At 47.0% G+C, this 21,050-nt stretch overlaps 1 protein-coding gene across 1 annotated transcript in view; it reads right to left on the reverse strand.

Annotated features, from left to right (window-relative positions):
- Positions 1-21,050, reverse strand: part of LOC124131368 (poly(A) RNA polymerase gld-2 homolog A-like) — a 34,394-nt gene that overhangs the window by 6,347 nt on the left and 6,997 nt on the right. Inside the window, exons 5-11 of the mRNA XM_048397428.1 lie at positions 17,797-17,888; positions 14,283-14,346; positions 13,572-13,638; positions 12,667-12,743; positions 10,590-10,718; positions 9,473-9,519; positions 8,373-8,506 (exon numbers count right to left, since the gene is read on the reverse strand). Coding sequence (XP_048253385.1) covers positions 8,373-8,506; positions 9,473-9,519; positions 10,590-10,718; positions 12,667-12,743; positions 13,572-13,638; positions 14,283-14,346; positions 17,797-17,888 — 610 coding nt within the window. The remainder of the gene's footprint in view (positions 1-8,372; positions 8,507-9,472; positions 9,520-10,589; positions 10,719-12,666; positions 12,744-13,571; positions 13,639-14,282; positions 14,347-17,796; positions 17,889-21,050) is intronic.

Below are 21,050 nucleotides of genomic sequence, written 5' to 3' on the forward strand. Positions count from 1 at the left end.
TCTACCACAGAGATCTCAATTACCTCATGCAGCACGTGCGTAGCCACCTAGCTGCCATGTGACACCCTTCACTCTTGTCTCCTGCGAGAGCAAGTGCTCGGGGGACGGACGGGCGGGCAGCAGCCCAGTGGTAACGTATTACTTATAGAATATTCCGAATAGGAAAATTCTACAAATTACATTAAGTAATACGTTACCACTGTTATACCGAGGCTGACTACCACAGTAGGCGGTGGGGAGCACCTACAACCCGAATCCTGACTGCTAGCGTTCCTTCCGACCAGCGGAAGTAAACACCAAGGCGGAAGCACTCGATGCGCATGCACCTAGCTAGGCGTTACCCTATAGGAATACCAAAGCACTGTCAAGCGCATACCGTAAGGCTCAATCGTCATTGCCAAAACGATTGGTGACTCCAAACGGCCCCACTGGATAGGTATTTCATCGCCGCAGCGGATGAGAACACTGTATCCGCGTGAGCTTAATCTTAGATCAGGTTAAACAGTCGAAAAGAGGGAAATTAATTTCATTCAGACCGTATATCCCAGAGCAAGCCTACTTAAAGTATGCATTAGGCGCGTGACCTAATTCCAGTATTTGTAAGCATGCATCACAAGGTTGGGATACACGACAGACAATTAAAGACATAATTGTCAAAATACAAATAAGGACAAAGCACACAAAAAGCCGCCCTCACCTGTGGTGTGAGTGCGCTGGTTTGCGGGACCCCAACTCCTGTACCCACGGCAGTGGGAACATTGGAGTAGACCCAGATTGACCACCGTGCAAGGTCAGACGCCTGAGGAGTTCGGAATTGCGCTGGGCACACCCCTTAGGTGCCCGCTTGCGCCGCGATCCGCGGGCCAAGACGGTGCACACTCTCCACGACGGCATCAGCGACCTGTTTGAGGTAATGATTGGCAAAAACCGAGTCAGAACGCCAGTAACAACCTCGTAATATTCTGCGAACAGAGATATTCGAGTGTAGGGCAAATGTTGCCGCTAGCGCCCTGATCTCGTGCGGGTTTGACCCCGCTACCGGTAACCCCCGAGACCGGTACGCCAGATTGATGACAGAACGAAGCCACAACGCAATCGAGTTGCGAGGTATGTCAACCGTGCGATTAGGGTTACACGATATGAACAGACGGTCACGCCCTTGTCTACGTTCATTCGAAGCCTTAAGATAATACTTAAGGGCCCTAACCGGACACAGCGCTCTGTCCTCAGTATCAGCAGGATGTAAGATTTCTTTGAGTGATCTTACAGTGAATTCTCTCTCCGTTTGCCCGACTCTCTGATTCTTGGCGACGAAGCCCATGAGCAGGCCCAGGCGGACCGCTCCTTCGTCACCCCTATCGAATCGTACCTTGGCGACATCGAGTGCATGAATTTCGGATACACGTGCCGCCGTGGCAAAGGAGAGGAGAAATGCTGTTTTCCAAGTCACATGCCGGAACGAAGCACTATGCAAGGGTTCATACGGAGCTTCCGTAAGTGATTGCAACACTAGGGAAAGATCCCAGGCCGGTGCCCGAAGGCGGCCCTTCTTAAGATCGTGCTGTTTGAAACCCTTGATAATACCCCGTATCACCGGCTCTTTGGAGAGACTGGTACCCATAGCAACGTCCCGTACCGTAGCAACGGACGAGACATAGTTGGCAATGGAACCCCCGGAGAGTTTCCGGGTCTCTCGCAAGTGAGACATGAAACGAGCAATATCCTGCACAGATACCTTATCTGGCGAATGAATGTGATGTTTACAACACCACTTCGTGAAAATAACCCAACGTGCATTATACACCTTCTGGGTAGAATCACGATGCATACTAACGTATGCCCGAGACGCCCGGCGAGAAAAAACTTTACTCCTCAGACGCTCGGTGACAACATCCACGCGTGCAGATTGAACTGCCCTGCGTTTGGATGAAGCTGACGGGTGTGAGGGTGGATCAAGAGATCCGGTCTCACAGGCAGTGGAAGTGGCGACTGCGTGACCTGGGTCAGCAAGTCGGGGTACCACGATCTGTTCGGCCACATGGGCGCGATCAGTAACATTCGACAGCGAACTCCTCGGAGCCGGCTTAGAATGTGTGGTATCAACGCTGTCGGCGGGTAAGCATAAGCGACCAAGCCCGTCCAGTCTAACGCGAGAGCATCGTGATCGATGGCCCTCGGGACCGGGACTGGTGATACAAACAACGGGAGTTGATTGTTGAACCGCGTTGCGAACAGGTCGACCATCGGACGACCCAAACGTTCGCACAGCCACTGAAACACTACTGGGTTCAGCATCCACTCTGTGGGGCTCGGATCCTGAGGCCTCGATAGAGCATCGGCCAGTACGTTCCGCACACCTGGGATGTGACGGGCGCGTATCTGGCACGGGACACTGTCCACCAGAGCGTAAAACTCGAACGTGAGATCGAGTAGCGAGTGACTGTGGGTTCCCCCCAGTTTGTTCACATAGGACACTACCGTCGTGTTGTCGGTCGCCAGCATGAGCCGGGCGTCGACGAGACGATGCTTCCAGTGATTGACTGCGTTGATCACTGCCTTGAACTCGAGACAAGTGATGTGAAGACCTAGTTCGTCTAAGCACCACAGCCCCGAGCTCACCTCCCCCTCTAGATGGGCGCCCCAGCCCACTAGAGAGGCGTCTGTATACAGGGTCAACGTGGCCCGGTAGGGCCGCATAGAGACTCCTGATAAGACAATGTAAGGGACCGTCCACCACTCCAGATGCGGTCGGAGCCGATCCGGGAGGGCGACGGTCGCACTGTTCACCTCCGTTGCTAACAACTGGATTAAAAACCGTTGCAGCGGGCGGAGTTGGAGACGACCCCGTGCGGTGCAGTCCTGGGCTGATACAAGTAGCCCTAACAGCTGTTCCCAAAAGTGAACAGTCTGTTGCACCGCTAAGACTTTGGCAATCATCGCCTGAATTTTGTGCCACCGGTCTGGGGGGACAAAGAGGCGATGGGACACCGTGTTGAACCGACCTCCGATGAACAGCAAGTTCTGAGAAGGGGTTAACTCGCTCTTGGGGAGATTGATAATCCACCCAAATTGCTCCAAGAGCCGACGTGCGAAATCGAGATGGCGTGACAGGGTGTCCGTCATTCGATTTGCTACTAGCGAGTCGTCCAGGTACGCGAAGTACCGGACACCCCTCCTGTGGAGGAACCCCACTATGGGGGTGGTTAACCGGGTGAACAGCCAGGGAGCGGACGTGTGAATCATTCTGAGTTCGGCACTGTCCTACTTGGGAACGAGAAATATCCTGGAGTAAAACCCCGGTGTTATTTCTGGTAGAGCTAACTCCCGTACTGCCCCTTCTCCACCAACCTGCCGATGGCATCGGCGAGGATGGGAAGATCGGTTTCCGAATCGAAACCTGCCAACGGGGCAACGGTGAGCGGCGGATTCGCTTTGAGATCAAGCCGATAGCCGTACCGAATCGTGTTGACCACCCACGGGTCGTCGAACACTTGTTCCCAATTCTCCCAGTAAGTCTGGAGTCTGGCTCCCACTGGGGAAGGAGAGGGGGCCCTGACAGGTTGCGACAGGCGCAACTGTCCAGGGCCAAGTGACTCGGGTTCGCCTAAGGGCCAACCGAAGTTGGCGCTGTCGGCATACGAACCCCTCCAATGAGAGTCACCTGGAGGGGCCCTTGCCGTCCGTCGACGACTTGGGCTTCCCCCAGTTCCCCGTCTTCCCGCGAAAGGGCAGCTGATTGCCCATACCGGAGCCCTCAGGGCGGGGCTACTTCCCAGAGGAAGAAGAACCCGACCCCTTAGACCTACCGGCCGCAGCAGCCTGGGGCGCGCTCCGGTTAGGAGCGGCACCCAGGCGCCTATGCAGGGACCCAACAAGAGCAAGTGTGTGCCGAGAGTCCTCGGCAACGTACTCCAGGGAAGCATTTAAACTGAGCAGGCAGTTGTAAATGCGCTGGTCACGGTCCGTGGGAGAACCTTCGACCAGACGGGCCGCTGCAGCCAAGTAAGTGTCTCCGTGAGACATGGAGTGCCGAGCGAGGGCGTCCAGCTGGTGCAAGGTAGCTTGCGTTACCGTAGCAGCCGGTGGGGCACGGACACCCAACCGCTCAACATGGGCCTCCGCGGTAGGACCAGCCTCGGGAAAGGCAAGGTCATGTACCGGGAATAAACCCTTTCTCCACGACGTCGGAGGCAACGGGAGACCCCGACCGGAGGCCGCCGCGAAGGCGTTCTCCAAGGAAGGCTTGAAACCGCGCAGCAAGGTTGATGCGGGGAAAGCCGTGTCGGAAGACTCATCGTATACCTCGGAGGAACCCACAGTCGTGGATTCCCCGCGGTACCGGCCGGGGCATGTCCTCAAAGAGGTCATAAACCATGGCCACGCGGTCCTAAACCGATAGCGGGAGCAACGGTTCGGGGGAAGGACCGGTGACCACGGGAGCCGCCGCCGTACCGGTGGACCCCGCGTCCGACCCCGCGGCCACCGAAGTGGCCGGGGACGGAACAGCCAGCGGCCTATCCTGAGATAAGGCCGCCAGCTTGGAGTCCACAAGTTATTCAAGTAATGCAGCGACGGAATCCCCGGACAGCACACGGGCCGCCAAGAGATCCGCCGCTTTACCGGTGGACCCCGCGTCCGACCCCGCGGCCACCGAAGAGGCCGGGGACGGAACAGCCAGCGGCCTATCTTGCGATAAGGCCGCCAGCTTGGAATCCACAAGTTTCGACAACAATGCGGCGACGGAATCCCCAGACAGCCCGAGGGCCGCAAGGGGATCCGCCGCAGCCGAGGAGGTGGTACCCGCACGGGGACCCCGACCGGACGAACCGGCCACCACAGGGGTGGAGACGGACTGTACGTACAGCCGGTACCGCTCAAAATCCGCAGGCCCCAGACCTTCGCACAGGATGCACCGGGTGTCCCCGCAAGGAACCCTGCACCGCGGGCAACGATCGTGGGGATCCCGGGACGACAAAAACTTTCTGCACACCCCATAACTCCGAGGAGCAGGGGTAGAGGGGGTGGATACTGGGGACATATCCATGTCAGACATTGATTGTTTGCTATAAACAAAGAACAAAACATGGTTACAACGCACGCACCACAATGATTCACAAACGAACATTTTCACAAGAAAATAAACGAGCAATGTGAACATATAACATACACATATAACTTTTATTAAAGAAATAAGTTATGTTAACCCCCAAAACATACAAGAACAGGGGAAACGTAAAACACAACGTGCATACGCGAACCCCGCAAGTAGATAGAAAAAAGGGCGGGAAAAAATTTCCGTTTGGCGGGAAAATTATAACCAAGCGTAGCTACCGCAACGCCCCATAAAAGCACAGTTTATTAGAGAATAAACTATAATAAATATCACCAAATCTTCAAGGAACGCTTCAGCAGGAGAAAACACGTCTTGCTAAGCAGACGAAGGAGACAAGAGTGAAGGGTGTCACATGGCAGCTAGGTGGCTACGCACGTGCTGCATGAGGTAATTGAGATCTCTGTGGTAGATTTCGCTATAGCAGCAGTTGTGGGAGACAACAGCCTCGGTATAACAGTGGTAACGTATTACTTAATGTAATTGAAACCTGTCAACATCCAGAGCATGCAGCAGTTGCAAGGGCAAGGAGAAAGAAGGTTTTGAAGGTGATGGACTCAAAATCCTTGTCAGCAAGCGGTTCATACGCAGGCAAAGTCAAAAGATGGAGAATGACATTGAGATCCTCAGCTGGTGCTCAGAAATGGGATGACTGGTCCGCCAACTTGCAACCGTCGATATCTTTGACCCAGTTGTAGTAGCGATGACGGAGTTGATCGTAGCAAGATAGATAGTGGAAAGTGGACCTTTTGGCTTCCAGGAAGATCATAAATGATGGAGGCAGTGAGTGATCTGTTGCAGATAAGCAGTGGTGGTCTTTGTGATGTCGACAGTAGGCCTCAAACCCTTTCCATTTGTGGTCATAGAGGATCTTAGTAGAGGAACAGTGAGCATCTGTGATGGTATTGGCTACTTTCCTTGCATACCCTTTGGCGACAAGGGCCCTCTGTAGAGGTGGCAGACACAAAGATGCAGGTTTTCTGGTGATGGGTGGAGCAGTGAGGAGCGAGGCTGAACGAGAAGATCGTCCTGTAGTGGAAGACAGTAGAACTTTCTTTCTGCGAGTTGTACCAACGTTGTGTACCAACCACGAGTTAGCCAATACGGCGCAACCAAAATCAGTTTCAGGAAGCTGGTGGATGCCGCTTTCTCAAGGACAGTGGAGCGTTGAATCTGGTTTTAAAAAAGGTTTAGGTCTGCCTGAGCTTGGGTAAAATTGGCAGATCCACTGGAAGATCATCAGGTGTAGACGCCATTTCCTTGGAGATGGTCGGTTGATTTGGGATAGGGAGTCGGCTATGATGTTGTTGATGCTCAAATGTGTCTCACTCAAACCTGAATGTTGGTGGAGTCGATCAGCCGGAAGAAGTCAATCAACAGCAACAGGACCAACATCCTGGAGCCCATCTTGTTAATATACCAAACGACCAACAGAATGTCCAACTGGATCATGAGGTGGGACACACGAAGGAGCTCTGCTCAATGGGACACTGCCAAAATGTCCACCTTGAACTCGAGGTTGCAGATGGCAGAAGTGTGCTCCCAGACCCACTCTCGATGTGTCAACGAAGGGGTGTTGACATGGCGGCAAGTCAAAATGCCAAGAAGAGGTACCACTGGCAGTCTGGAGCGATTCTGGAAGGCAGAAATCATAGCCTGTAGGACTAATCCTAGCTTCAGGGCCAGAACATTATCCTGGTTGCAATGGCCAAAGGAGGCAGGTAGCAGGAGGGTTCATCAGAGGAGGAGGTGGCACAGGGTAGGATGTACACGAACCAGAGGTGGAGATGACAACTGGGAGCGACTAAGTAAGTGGTGATCCACACGAGCATCCGGCGGAAAGGAATGTCTACACGAAGGAGGGGACGTTTAGGCTCATCCTGGCAATGGTGATCCAAGGGCTGAGCCTGAAGAGGAGAGCAATAGTAGTCAACACTGGAGTGGAAGTCTGGCCAAGTCTGTAGCTTTTGTGCGCAAGCATTGATCCTGACAGGATCGATCCTCCAACCGTCAATCCTGAAAGCAATGAGGTGAACTGGAACGACTGTTCTTGGAACAGTGACCCTTGAAAGTAGAGTGAGATCAATGTCTGTCAATCCTTAGTAGGGGATGAACCCGTTCAACCAGTCCCAGGTGAAGTCGTATTTGTCACTGTCGCTGGAGGAGTGTCAGTATCTTTGGGCGATCATCACTAGCCGGATATCATGCAAAGGAGCAACAGGTGATCGAGGAGCGATAACAGTGTCGACAGAGGTTTAGTCGAAACATACTTAGACGAATTGATAGAGGAGAGAAAACTGCGAACGTCCATTGTAGCTGATTGTTCCGACTGAGGCGCGGACCAGGACGTTTTAGGAATGGACTGTTGAACGGGCACAGTATGGACGCAATTTGTGAGAATACATCCAATCCTAAACAGTCATCAGCCATCGATAGGACAGGCAAGGTGGATTCCAGAGGTGGTTTGACCTTTGTAACCAGCTAGATTTCTTCACAGAAGACGGTCCACTTTCCGAGTCTTTTGATTTTGAGTGTTGATCAATTTCGCGTTTGAGGCACTTGCATAGATAAATGTTGAAGGAGTGTTCCGTAAGATGGGCACACAGGGAACAACTTTGTTGGTACTCAAACCACAGCTTTGTCGTGAGGGTCTGAAGTAGAAAAGGTAGTTCTACAGTTAAGACAGGCCGTGCGATATTTCTGATCCGTGCACATCTTCCCTCAAACAATACTGCAAAGTCCGTACAATGTTGGTGCAAGGATCAGTACACAAAAAATGTATTCTCTGAAGTCAGTGCATGTCTCCACAGTGTGGTGATGAGAAAGAGAATGATGTGGCAGGGGTATTCACATGATCTGGTCCTGTAGGTCGCTACACTCGGGATTACAGTGCGTGACCCATTTGTTTGGTTGGAGACCACGGTGATGCTGGGATGTGTTTCGGTGAATTGTTTTTCAGAAGCTGGAAACATAAGATCGAAAGAAGGAAAAATGCATAGTGTGAGATAAGTTTAAAAACTTACATTTCATTAATAGGGCAATGGCAATTTACAAATCCAACTTTAAGCCAAACTGTTGCTCAGAAATGTTTGATACAAAATATTAAATGATAACATCCCAGGGTAAGCCCTCAGTCCATGGTCAAATTCAGAATTATATCAGACACCAAAAGTATTGAGGTAACATAAAGCAAGGTAGTCCACAATCGTGATGGCCTGATCACTTTGTGAGTTTATGATGTTTTACACTTGTCAATGCTTACTTGAATTTGAAGGAATAGTATTCTAGAAAGCCAAGGAAGAGATCTCCGAGAGAATCTTTGTTTTGTGTCTCCGTCAATGGCAGTTTCTCATTCAGTTTCAGTTCCCGGATGTCTGCATCAGGTTGGAATGTTTTCTGCCAAGAAGGAATATGTACTGTCACATTCAGGATCATACAGTCACTAGTCAAAGAACAGGGAAAATCCCCTTCCGAAACGAACCCAAACAGAACTTAATTAACATCGTCTAGGGTGGATGCAACAACCGGGTACTGGGCAGTACAAAATAGTCAAGGCCAGGGTAATACAAGACACCTGGGTACTGGGTGGTATAACATATCCAGGTACTTGGTGGTACAAGATACCCAGGTACTGGGTGGTACAAGATACCCAGGTATGGGTTGGTACAAGATATCCAGGTACTGGGTGGTACAAGATATCCTGGTATTGGTTGGTACAAGATATCCAGGTACTGAGTGGTATAATATACCCCTGTACTGGGTGGTACAAGATATCCAGGTATTGGTTGGTACAAGATACCCAGGTACTGAGTGGTATAATATACCCAAGTACTTGGTATTACAAGATATCCAGGTATTGGTTGGTACAAGATATCCAGGTATTGGGTGGTACAAGATATCCATGTACTGAGTGGTATAATATACCAATGTACTGGGTGGTACAAGACACCTGGGTACTGAGTGGTACAAGATACCTGGGGACTTAGTGGTATAATATACCCAGGTACTGAGTGGTACAAGACACCTGGGGATTGAATGGTACAAGACACCTGGGGACTGAGTGGTATAATATACCCATGTACTGGGTGGTACAAAATATCCAGGTATTGGGTGGTACAAGATACCCAGGTACTGAGTGGTATAATATACCCATGTACTGGGTGGTACAAGATACCTGGGTACTGGGTGGTACAAGACCCTGGGTACTAGGTGGTACAAGATATCCAGGTACTAGGTGGTACAAGACATCAACTTGTGAGACAAGGTAGTTTGATTTGTTCTTATGATCAATTTTCAAAAAAACTTTCTCCATATAGACACTGACACATTTTAATGAAAATGTAAATGACTTGTGCCACTTACTGGGAACTGTGTCTGGAGACAGGGCAGCACTGGGGGATTACAGCCAACTGAAACATCAAGTTCAAACTGCTGGTATGTTTTTGTGTTCACAGTGCAACTCAAACTGTTTTGTATCCAACAACCACATATTTAAGTCAGTCTATTACTAATATGAAGCAGTGTAGCCAACAGTGACAGACTAAGAATCAAATCATCAAAGTGTGAATTTGGCGCTATAGTCAATAACTGCACCTGGTTTTTTCTTTTAAAGAGTTAGAATAAATCCTTTAGATTTGAAGCTAAATTGTCCTAATAAAGACGGGCAAACATCTTTGAGCAGTAGTACTACATGGTAGTGGAGAAGACTTAAGAGACACAAGAACCTTTATCATACCTCAATGACAGAATGATGAGATTTGATTGGTCCATCTTACTTGATCCTGATCAAATACTATGTACAGTAAACTGCATTTTTAACAGCTTATAACGAACTGACCAATACAACAAACTTATTTTTAGTCCTGGTAATTTGTTGTATATATGCTGTATATATGCTTATTACGAACTATGGTTATTACAAACTAAAATTAGTGGTCCCTCTGAGTTCGCTATAACCGTAGTTTGCTGTGTACCGCCATGGAGGGAAAAGAATTCTCAGGGGGAATAAATGTCTCATACCCAGCCACGAGCAAGTCAGACTACACGTAGATCTCTGAGAGGTAGAATAAATCCCATATACACCTCTTCGAAGCAAAAAGCCGCAAGCTTTTCCTGAGTCAATGGAAGTCATGTGACATAGCACAAGTTAATCTCTGCTTAATTGAACAGCTGTTCTCTATCAATTTTTAATTAGTTTTAATTCTTTTACAATATGATTGTAAGATAAATGTGTTGTAGCAGGATCACGGGGGTACATGGGGTCTTATGCATCCTGCATTAGGGTTTATTAAACCTAACAAGGAACTCATGAAACCCCATGAACCCCTAGTTTCCACTGCATATTACGAGAGACTGAACTTATAAGACTGAAAGACATACAAGTGTTATCAAACTTTCATTTAGTCCAAACCAAATTCAGTCAGAATATTTTAAGAGGTATTTTTAAGTCCACATCAGTAGATTACAACCACCATCTCACCCTGTAAATAGTGTATCAGCATGAGGCCTAATGAGTAGCTGGATATCGTCTTCTTCCTTGCATCATTTATGTCATGGAATCTGGCCCAAAACTTGATGTACAGCATCAAGGGGCGTACCCGCCAGTCCACTGCAAAAATACATCACACTCCTCAAAAACACTCATTTGATTTGATGATTTTTGTAACAGCTAATTTAAGACAGAAAAAACACATTGCTTCACAGTCAAGGACAATGTCTTATGTAGATGCAGATTTGGATCATGAATCTAGTAGGAAAACACTATGAAACTGTCTGAAACTCCCGTGTAGCGACAAGTCAAAATCAAAATCGTTTATAGGGAGCAGCAGAGAGATATGGTTACCACAGCAAATCCATCAATAGATCATGTACAAAGATGAGTTGAAAAATTTGCCCTCCAAACCTCTTCAAAATGAAAACATCATAAAAACAAGAAAGAAGTGAGCAAAGCTCACATACCCCCGTTATCCCCGCTGGTAAACAACAAATAGTAAATAGTTTGTAATTAATTAAATATACCGGTACCTGTTGCTTTAAGTCAGAGGAACTGCCCTTTCCTTTGTTACCCCATGAGGATGCATTATGTTTGAAATGAACACATGTTTTTGCAAATATATTTCAATCTAGTGTGGGATAATCAATGCTCAGCACACCATACATTCTTTATGTTTCTTAATGTGTCCATAAATAAATTCAGAATTTTTAAACTAGCAAAAGGCACAAGTACTCATTGTGGTAAATGGGTGTAGCACGTTTGGTGAAGCTAGGGTGCATGGTTAAAAAGATATGGGCCGTACGAAACACCCACCCCAAAAGTTTAAGTTTCTAATGTTTCCATGGAAACGGCAAATATTAAAAAGTTCAGAATCTTCAAACTAGCAAAAGGCACAAGTACTCATTGTGGTAAATGTGTGTAGCAAGTTTGGTGAAGCTAGGGTGCATGGTTAAAAAGTTATGGGCCGTATAAAGCTCGGATGGACAGAGGGACGGAAGGATGGACGGACGGAAGGAGGGACAGACGGAACGCTATATACCCCCGATTTACTTCGTAAACGGGGGTATAAAAATATCTCCCGCCACAAATTTCTGAAAAATGTGGAACAGAATCAATCAATGAATTTATGTTAGCCTCAATAATTTATAGTCAATATGTCATCAAGAATCACCTGGAAGAGATTGAGGCTTCCACACAAAAGAGGCCCACTACGGGTTATGACCAGTGTTCGAAATAAAAACAACTGCCAAACTGCCTTCAGGACCCACAGACTTTAGAACATGCAGGACCTGACTAAATTCTTCAAGCCCTCATTTAAAAAAATGCAGCTTTACTTGACAAATAAATGGACAAGTAAGTTTACTGCTGGCCATACAAATTAGAAACTATAGGTCTGCCAAGAGATCTACCTGCCACAGGCAGGTGATTATTTCGAACTCTGGTATTGACTAATGGAGAAGGTTTCATTTTATTCAGAACTCACATTTTTAATCATTTTAGTTTTGCAGAAAAAATATTAAGGTATCAGTGTTTTTCTCTAAGACTTTGTAATTCTTTGGAACTATGTAAACTCATCTTCCCCAGGCAAGAGTGTCCACTAGCCTATATCAAAGCCTAGTTTCTACCCTTGCCACATCAAGCCCACTTTTCTTGGATCAATCCTGGCGCCACCTCGCATAGAACACAAGTTGTGCCCCTTGTGATGAAAGCACGATATCCAATCAGATCGCTGTTCTCATATCGTATGGCTTCACAAAGATGGCAACTACCATAGACGACGACCTAGTTGATCAAATACCGAAAATTCGCAATTTCATCCCTGACAGACAAACGCAGGCAATCATTGAGGGGCTTAAAAGATTAAACAGACATATCTGTGTCAACAAAGACAGGCATCGGTAAATCACTTTCATATGGTTGTGGATGTTGATTCTGTAAAACGTTCTCTGACTGGACTAACAATATGTGCACAGGAAAGTGGGCTTGGTGTGGCAAAGGTGGAAACGAGTTTGATCAAAAGGCTAGTGGACGCTCTTGCCTCTGGAAGATGACATAAACTTACTTGTTGCATAGTATCTGAGTAAATGTGTATTCCTGATTCCAACAGCGTTGTTGATATTCAGATCACACTCAAAGTCCCTGAATAATAAGAGTGCACACTTAGCAATCATGTCTACTGCATACACAAGAACAAAGTCAGGCAAAAGAAAGTAAAAAAAGTCAGTTTGCACCAAGAACATTATCATTTTCAGTTTCAAAACAGGAATATTATAGTCTGGAAACATGCATTAGTTTTTTTCACATCTGTTTGTGTATTGATGAAAACATATATATTTTATGCCCCAGAAAATGTAACACAAATATTCACAACTGAGACCAAACAAAATCCCACAGGTATCTTTCTCTTCATAATAAAGAGTCTGTGATGTACTGAGAGTTTTTTGGGCTTTGGTCCTGTCCCACACTGAAGTACAGGTAGCACGTGTGGTGTTTCCTAAGGCAAGTGATTATGCCTCGCACAGCAATATAAATGGGTACTTGGAAGGAAGAGATGCTCATGTGACTATTAACCTTCTTGGCGGCTTGCGCTGTATACTTCCCAGGGAGATGAGAAATAAAATCGAGTGCACACTGATCAATTGCCCAGGTTGATAATATGACTGTTAACCTTCTAGCACCTGACAAGGCAGCTTCAGGTGTGTGTATATTTCCCAGGGAAAGGAGAAAGAAAATTGAGTGTGCAGTGATCGACTGACCAGGTTAATAATGTGACTTAACCTTCTGGTGCCTGACAAGGCAGCTTGGGTTGTATATTCCCCAGGGAGAAACTCAAGTGCACACTGATCCAGTGACTGGGCTAATAATGTTAACGTGTTGCGCATACACCAAGAGTATGGAGGCAAGTGCAATGTAAGTACACACATTACTATTATTATTTATAGAAAATCATATTGATGTAAAAATCACCTGCATTTATCCCAGAATCGAAGAATTGGGACAGCAGCTCTGATGACTTGACACTTTTTGACAAAGACTGCAAGAAGACATGACATGCATGTATTCAACATTCCTTGGATATATCGTCAAACATACAGAACCCACACCTTGGTGAAACAGATACAACACATCCTGTCACAAAAGGTAGGAATCACCAAGTAGAAGTTTAGCCCCTGAATTCAGGGAAATCTATTTGTTAAATATGTTTCACTCAGCCTGAAAAGATACTTTGTGAAGTTGGTTCACAATATTCCATAAATAGTGTGACAATTTTTTGTGTAATGTTGATATCCCGGGGTAAAACAGAATAACAAAAGTTTATTTTTTTCACACATCTCTTTTGAGAATCAAATACTAGTATTGCTTAAAGAAAACTGAAATACATGATCTGAAAGAGTGAGTGAGTTGGGTTTAACACCGCTTTGAACAGTATTCCAATTATATCACGGTGTGTCAGATGATGTGGGAGGAAAGACATTCCCATGAACATAGATTTCTGGCCAGACTGTCCACCAGCTTGTGGATTATCCAATGTGCAGATAATGAAAACAATTTGTGAAACACTGCATTACGACAGAGAGAAGCATTTAGATTTTCTTTAGTTTCATGTTGCTGTGCATCAATGAATTGATTCAACTTAAACATCATCAGTAAACTAGAATGTGTAATGAAGTCGCTTACAACAATTCCTTAACGACTTCTGTAGCAGGAACAGTATCTCTGTAGCCTCCTTCCTCTGGTCAATCTGAAAACAGCCAACCACAACATCAAGTCTAATTTCTTCTTCGGAATTTTCAGGCAATGAGGTAGAAGTGGTACAGTGGTAGTGCTGTGAATGACGTGTGATGTACCTATGTTATGTTTGACAGCATGACGGCGAGGTCATACACAGGACTGTGAATGACGTGTGATGTACCTACGTTATGTAAAAAAAGCATGAGAGAGAGGTCATACACAGGGCTGTGAATGACGTGTGATGTACCTACGTTATGTATAGACAGCATGAGGCAGAGGTCATACACAGGGCTGTGAATGACTTGTGATGTACCTACGTTATGTTGGACAGCATGAGGCAGAGGTCATACACAGGGCTGTGAATGACGTGTGATGTACCTACGTTATGTTGGACAGCATGAGGCAGAGGTCATACACAGGGCTGTGAATGTCGTGTGATGTACCTACGTTATGTATAGACAGCATGAGGCTGAGGTCGTACACAGGGCTGTGAATGACGTGTAATGTACCTACGTTATGTATAGACAGCCTAAGGGAGAGGTCGTACACAGGGCTATGAATGACGTATGATGTACCTACGTTATGTATAGACAGCATGAGGCAGAGGTCATACACAGGGCTGTGAATGACGTGTGATGTACCTACGTTATGTTTGACAGCATGAGGCAGAGGTCATACACAGGGCTGTGAATGACATGTGATGTATCTACGTTATGTACAGACAGCATGAGGCAGAGGTCATACACAGGGCTGTGAATGACGTGTAATGTACCTATGTTATGTATAGACAGCATGAGAGAGAGGTCGTACACAGGGCTGTGAATGACGTGTGATGTACCTACGTTATGTACAGACAGCATGAGGCTGAGGTTGTACACAGGGCTGTGAATGACGTGTGATGTACCTACGTTATGTTTGACAGCATGAGAGAGAGGTCATACACAGGGCTGTGAATGACGTGTGATGTACCTACGTTATGTTTGACAGCATGACGGCGAGGTCATACACAGGGCTGTGAATGTCGTGTGATGTACCTACGTTATGTATAGACAGCATGAGGCTGAGGTCATACACAGGGCTGTGAATGACGTGTGATGTACCTACGTTATGTTTGACAGCATGAGGCAGAGGTCGTACACAGGGCTGTGAATGACGTGTGATGTACCTACGTTATGTTGGACAGCATTAGGCAGAGGTCATACACAGGGCTGTGAATGACGTGTAATGTACCTACGTTATGTATAGACAGCATGAGAGAGAGGTCGTACACAGGGCTGTGAATGACGTGTGATGTACCTACGTTATGTATAGACAGCATGAGGCTGAGGTCGTACACAGGGCTGTGAATGACGTGTAATGTACCTACGTTATGTATAGACAGCCTAAGGGAGAGGTCGTACACAGGGCTGTGAATGACATGTGATGTACCTATGTTATGTATAGACAGCATGAGAGAGAGGTCATACTCAGGGCTGTGAATGACGTGTGATGTACCTACGTTATGTTTGACAGCATGAGAGAGAGGTCATACTCAGGGCTGTGAATGATGTGTGATGTACCTACGTTATGTTTGACAGCATGAGAGAGATGTCATACTCAGGGCTGTGAATGACGTGTGATGTATCTACATTATGTTTGACAGCATGAGTGCGAGGTTGTACACATGAATGTGAATGATGTGTAACGTACCCACGTTATGTATAGACAGCATGAGAGAGAGGTCATACACAGGGCTGTGAATGACGTGCAATGTACCTACAATATGTATAGACAGCATGAGAGAGAGGTCATACACAGGGCTGTGAATGACGTGTGATGTACCTACGTTATGTACAGACAGCATGAGGGAGAGGTCGTACACAGGGCTGTGAATGACGTGTGATGTACCTACGTTATGTATAGACAGCATGAGGCAGAGGTCGTACACAGTGCTGTGAATGACGTGTGATGTACCTACGTTATGTATAGACAGCATGAGAGAGAGGTCGTACACAGGGCTGAGAATGACGTGTGATGTACCTACGTTATGTTTGACAGCATGAGAGAGAGGTTGTACACAGGGCTGTGAAAGACGTGTGATGTACCTACATTATGTATAGACAGCATGAGAGAGAGGTCGTACACAGGGCTGTGAATGATGTGTGATGTACCTACGTTATGTTTGACAGCATGAGGCAGAGGTCGTACACAGTGCTGTGAATGACGTATGATGTACCTACGTTATGTATAGACAGCATGAGAGAGAGGTCGTACACAGGGCTGTGAATGATGTGTGATGTACCTACGTTATGTTTGACAGCATGAGGCAGAGGTCGTACACAGTGCTATGAATGACGTGTGATGTACCTACGTTACGTATAGACAGCATGAGGCAGAGGTCGTACACAGGGCTGTGAATGACGTGTGATGTACCTATGTTATGTATAGACAGCATAAGGGAGAGGTCGTACACAGGGCTGTGAATGACATGTGATGTATCTACGTTATGTACAGACAGCATGAGATAGAGGTCATACACAGGGCTGTGAATGACGTGTGATGTACCTACGTTATGTATAGACAGCATGAGAGAGTGGTCGTACACAGGGCTGTGAATAACGTGTAGGGTACCTATGTTATGTATAGACAGCATGAGGGAGAGGTCGTGTGAATGACGTGTGATGTACCTACGTTATGTATAGACAGCATGAGAGAGTGGTCGTACACAGGGCTGTGAATGACGTGTAATGTACCTACGTTATGTATAGACAGCATGAGGGAGAGGTCGTACACAGGGCTGTGAATGACGTGTAATGTACCTACATTATGTATAGACAGCCTAAGGGAGAGGTCGTACACAGGGCTGTGAATGACGTGTAATGTACCTACGTTATGTATAGACAGCCTAAGGGAGAGGTCGTACACAGGGCTGTGAATGACTTGTGATGTACCTACGTTATGTATAGACAGCATGAGAGAGAGGTCATACTCAGGGCTGTGAATGACGTGTGATGTACCTACGTTATGTTTGACAGCATGAGGGAGAGGTCGTACACAGGGCTGTGAATGACATGTGATGTATCTACGTTATGTACAGACAGCATGAGATAGAGGTCGTACACAGGGCTGTGAATGACGTGTGATGTACCTACATTATGTTTGACAGCATGAGTGCGAGGTTGTACACATGAATGTGAATGATGTGTAACGTACCCACGTTATGTATAGACAGCATGAGAGAGAGGTCATACACAGGGCTGTGAATGACGTGTGATGTACCTACGTTATGTATAGACAGCATGAGAGAGTGGTCGTACACAGGGCTGTGAATGACGTGTAATGTACCTACATTATGTATAGACAGCATGAGGGAGAGGTCGTACACAGGGCTGTGAATGACGTGTAATGTACCTACGTTATGTATAGACAGCATAAGGCAGAGGTTGTACACAGGGCTGTGAATGACGTGTGATGTACCTACATTATGTATAGACAGCATGAGGCAAAGGTCCATGTCACTGTTTCTTGTGCCGAAACCATTCATGGAAGACCCAACAATGTACAGCCCACAAACTGGAAGAAAACACAAAAATATCTCAGTTGATACTGCTGTATTCATTAATCACAGCAGAGTGAGTAAGTGAGCCTATTAAAAGTAGTGAGAGTTCATTTTGTTGAAACAAATATTTTGTTCCTTTAGCACATTCAACACATGCAATGTTTTCACTGAACATGAATAACAGAAAGAGCATTTAGCATCAATGACAAGAATCCTGGCAACTAACGATAACAAACACATTACTATTCTTTGGGACAATACTAATAAAATCCTAGATTTTTTTTATATTACTATTAGTAAATTTATCCTACATTGCTACTTAATGCATTTTCTGCTTGTCATTGAGAGAGAGAAAGAGCTTGTGAGAGTTGTGTGGCTAACCCTATCACAGAGCTCACATGGGACCCCCGAAGTAGTGACATCACTGATCAGCACATAACTGCTAAAACAGAGCATACTCCATTACTTCTTGATGCATCTGCATCGGACGGTATGGAGGAGGGCATACCTTCAGATGTTATCTTCCGACTCTCTACAGACTACACCAACCAGCAACAACGGATGTCCGGCATTGAGGGCGACCATTCCTGTCAGCAGGGAGGGAGAGTCAGTATGCGTGATGTCCAGGTATCATTGTAGAAAAGAAATTAAAACGGAGTTAAAATCCAATACTGACGTACCAAACCAATGTGTGCAGCATGAAACTTTCTAGTCTGGGGTCGGCTCCGGACACATGGAAGCTTCAGTGGGGCCTGGGGGCGGTTAGTGGCTATAGACAGTGCGTAGACAGTGTCTGAGTGCCAGAAGCAACCTTCCATGATGATGCAGATGGAGCAGTTGCTATGGAGGGCCATGGTGGAGGCTACAGCCCGGATATCATGAGGGTTGTTGGCTCTCGGAGGATCCAGTCTCACAGCCTTGTAGCCCTGGAGGATGAGGGCGTGAAGCCACAGGGCGATCTTGCTGCGGATGACTTCTGCCTGAGACGTTGGAGATATCGATATTAAGAGGCAACAACATTTTCCAGGGTGATTCCTGTAGTGCCGGATGAAGCATCGCGGTGCCAGTACAGGATATAATATTAGTTCCAGTTTGTCTTTAATCCCCACTATCGAAGATAGGGGCGTGATGGTGAAGGATCTATCCGACTGTCCTGGGAGTTGATTCTTGGCGATGAAATCCCAGCACAGCCAAAGATGAAAAGCTCCATGCGCTCTGTGCTCAAATCTGACACAGGTGATGCCTAAGGCATGTAGTTCGGTCACTCGTGCCGCTGTTGCTAGAGCCAGGAGAAAGATGGTCTTTTTGGTGAGGTTGTAACACGACACTGAGTGGAGAGGTCAACTTTCGATCTTCCAGAACTGTCAGGACGTAGTTAAGGGCCACAAAGTAGGTCGTGATGGTACTGCCCCTTAGATGATGCTTGTGGCACAGGAGCAGCAGGTATTTTGCCAAGAATTGGGGTGACGCAGCGGCAGGATCCTGGTGTTTCTCCTTGCAGAAGGGAGTGCCACTTGTCATCACAAAGGCCCCTGGTGGAAGGTTTGTGCACTAAGGTGATGGCTTTCACTGCCCTTGCTCAGTAGCCCTTGGTGCCTAAAGGTCTTTATAGCTGAGTTGACATAGGGTTTAACGTCGCGTCCAAGATTGCACTCATATAGCGACGTGCATGCACGTGTTTGTGTGTGGTTGCTGGTACTAGTCCAGACTGATGCTGATTTATAGTGCCAGCTCACTAAGATACCATGTCGCAGTTCAACATGAATTCCCCACTCAGACACAGTATACTCAGACACAGACTCCGAGTCGCCCAGTCCTTGTTTTCGCCCCTTAAAGCTGAACGCCAGACAGGGTAACAACAAGTACCATCTTTTAACATCTTTTGGTATGACGCAGGCGGAGATCAAACCCCAGCCCTTCCGCTAATGCTCTTTGTAGATGGACCAGGCGTGAAGATGTAATCTGTCTGGCGGATTAGTGAAGCTGGGAGGTCTGGAAGTTCAAGGGGGTTGGTGGGGCACATTCTTCTGAGGTCCACATTCTTCTGCGGGTTGATCTGATCTTCTGAAGGACCCTGGGAAGGAGCTCTGAAGGAGGAAAAGTGTATAAGTGTATGGCTCAGCACCGGATAGATTCTGGTGGCAAACAGGTCTATGTTGGGATCGCCGAGGTTTTGACAGACAAGACCGAATGCATCCGGATGGAGTTTCCATTCTGTAGGGCTACCCTATCTGGCTAAGAGAGGGCATCTGCAAGGATGTTGCGAGATAGAGCCAGGATAAGCTCTAGGTTGTTGATGTGTCACTGTTGTTGAGCGGCGGACCACAGCCCTGAGTCGACTTGACCCTCCAGATGTGCTCCCCAGCCTTGGAGTGAAGCGTCTACGAACAGGTTAAGACATTCGACTCCATCATCCATCATTTGAGATGTGGCTTGAGGTGGTCCGGGAGTACATTGAGACTGGTCCTGGAGCCTGATGTAGGGAGCGAGAAACATTTGGATAGGGCAGAGCTGAAGCCTTCCTTAGGATGTCGGTTCCTGCTCCGACGTGAGGAGACCCCGGAGCGCTTGCCATGGCAGTGAGTGCGGGGTTGTTGAAGAGCCAGGACACAGTCAGAATGCAGCCTACGATGAACTGAAGATCATACAAGGACATGAGCTCCAACTTCTGGAAATTTATGATCCAGCCCAACTGATGGAAGAGACGCTGTGTGAAGTCCCTGTGGGGGATCAGGTGGACCAGTCCTGGTGGTTCAGGAGGGAGTCATCAATGTACGCCTCAAACTGGACACTTCTAAGATGGAGGTAGGCAGCTATGGGTTTTGCGAAGCAATGTGAATAGTCACGGGGTTTAAGATATTCAAAATGGGAGAACTGCCCATTGATAGTGGACTCCCTCGCAGAAAAAGTGAAGGAATTTCCTGTCGTTGGGGTTGATCAGTACATGTAGGTACGCATCCTTGATGTCTAGGCTTATCAAGGCATTGTGGGCCTGGATCTTGGATCTGAGGAGCCTGAGCCTGAGTAGCCGGAAGTACAGTGGACACTCCAGCTAGCGCTTGAATGTAGCCAAGTTGTGGTACTACTAGTCCAAGTCCTTTTTGGGGAAGAGATCTCAGTCTCTATGTAGGCCGGCCGATTGTCCAGGGCACGGATGGTGGTAGAGCGGTTGGAGC

The sequence above is a fragment of the Haliotis rufescens genome, unplaced genomic scaffold (assembly GCF_023055435.1).
Source record: "Haliotis rufescens isolate VD_foot unplaced genomic scaffold, xgHalRufe1.0.p SCAF_1, whole genome shotgun sequence".
In the NCBI taxonomy this organism is placed as follows: Eukaryota; Metazoa; Mollusca; class Gastropoda; order Lepetellida; family Haliotidae; genus Haliotis; species Haliotis rufescens.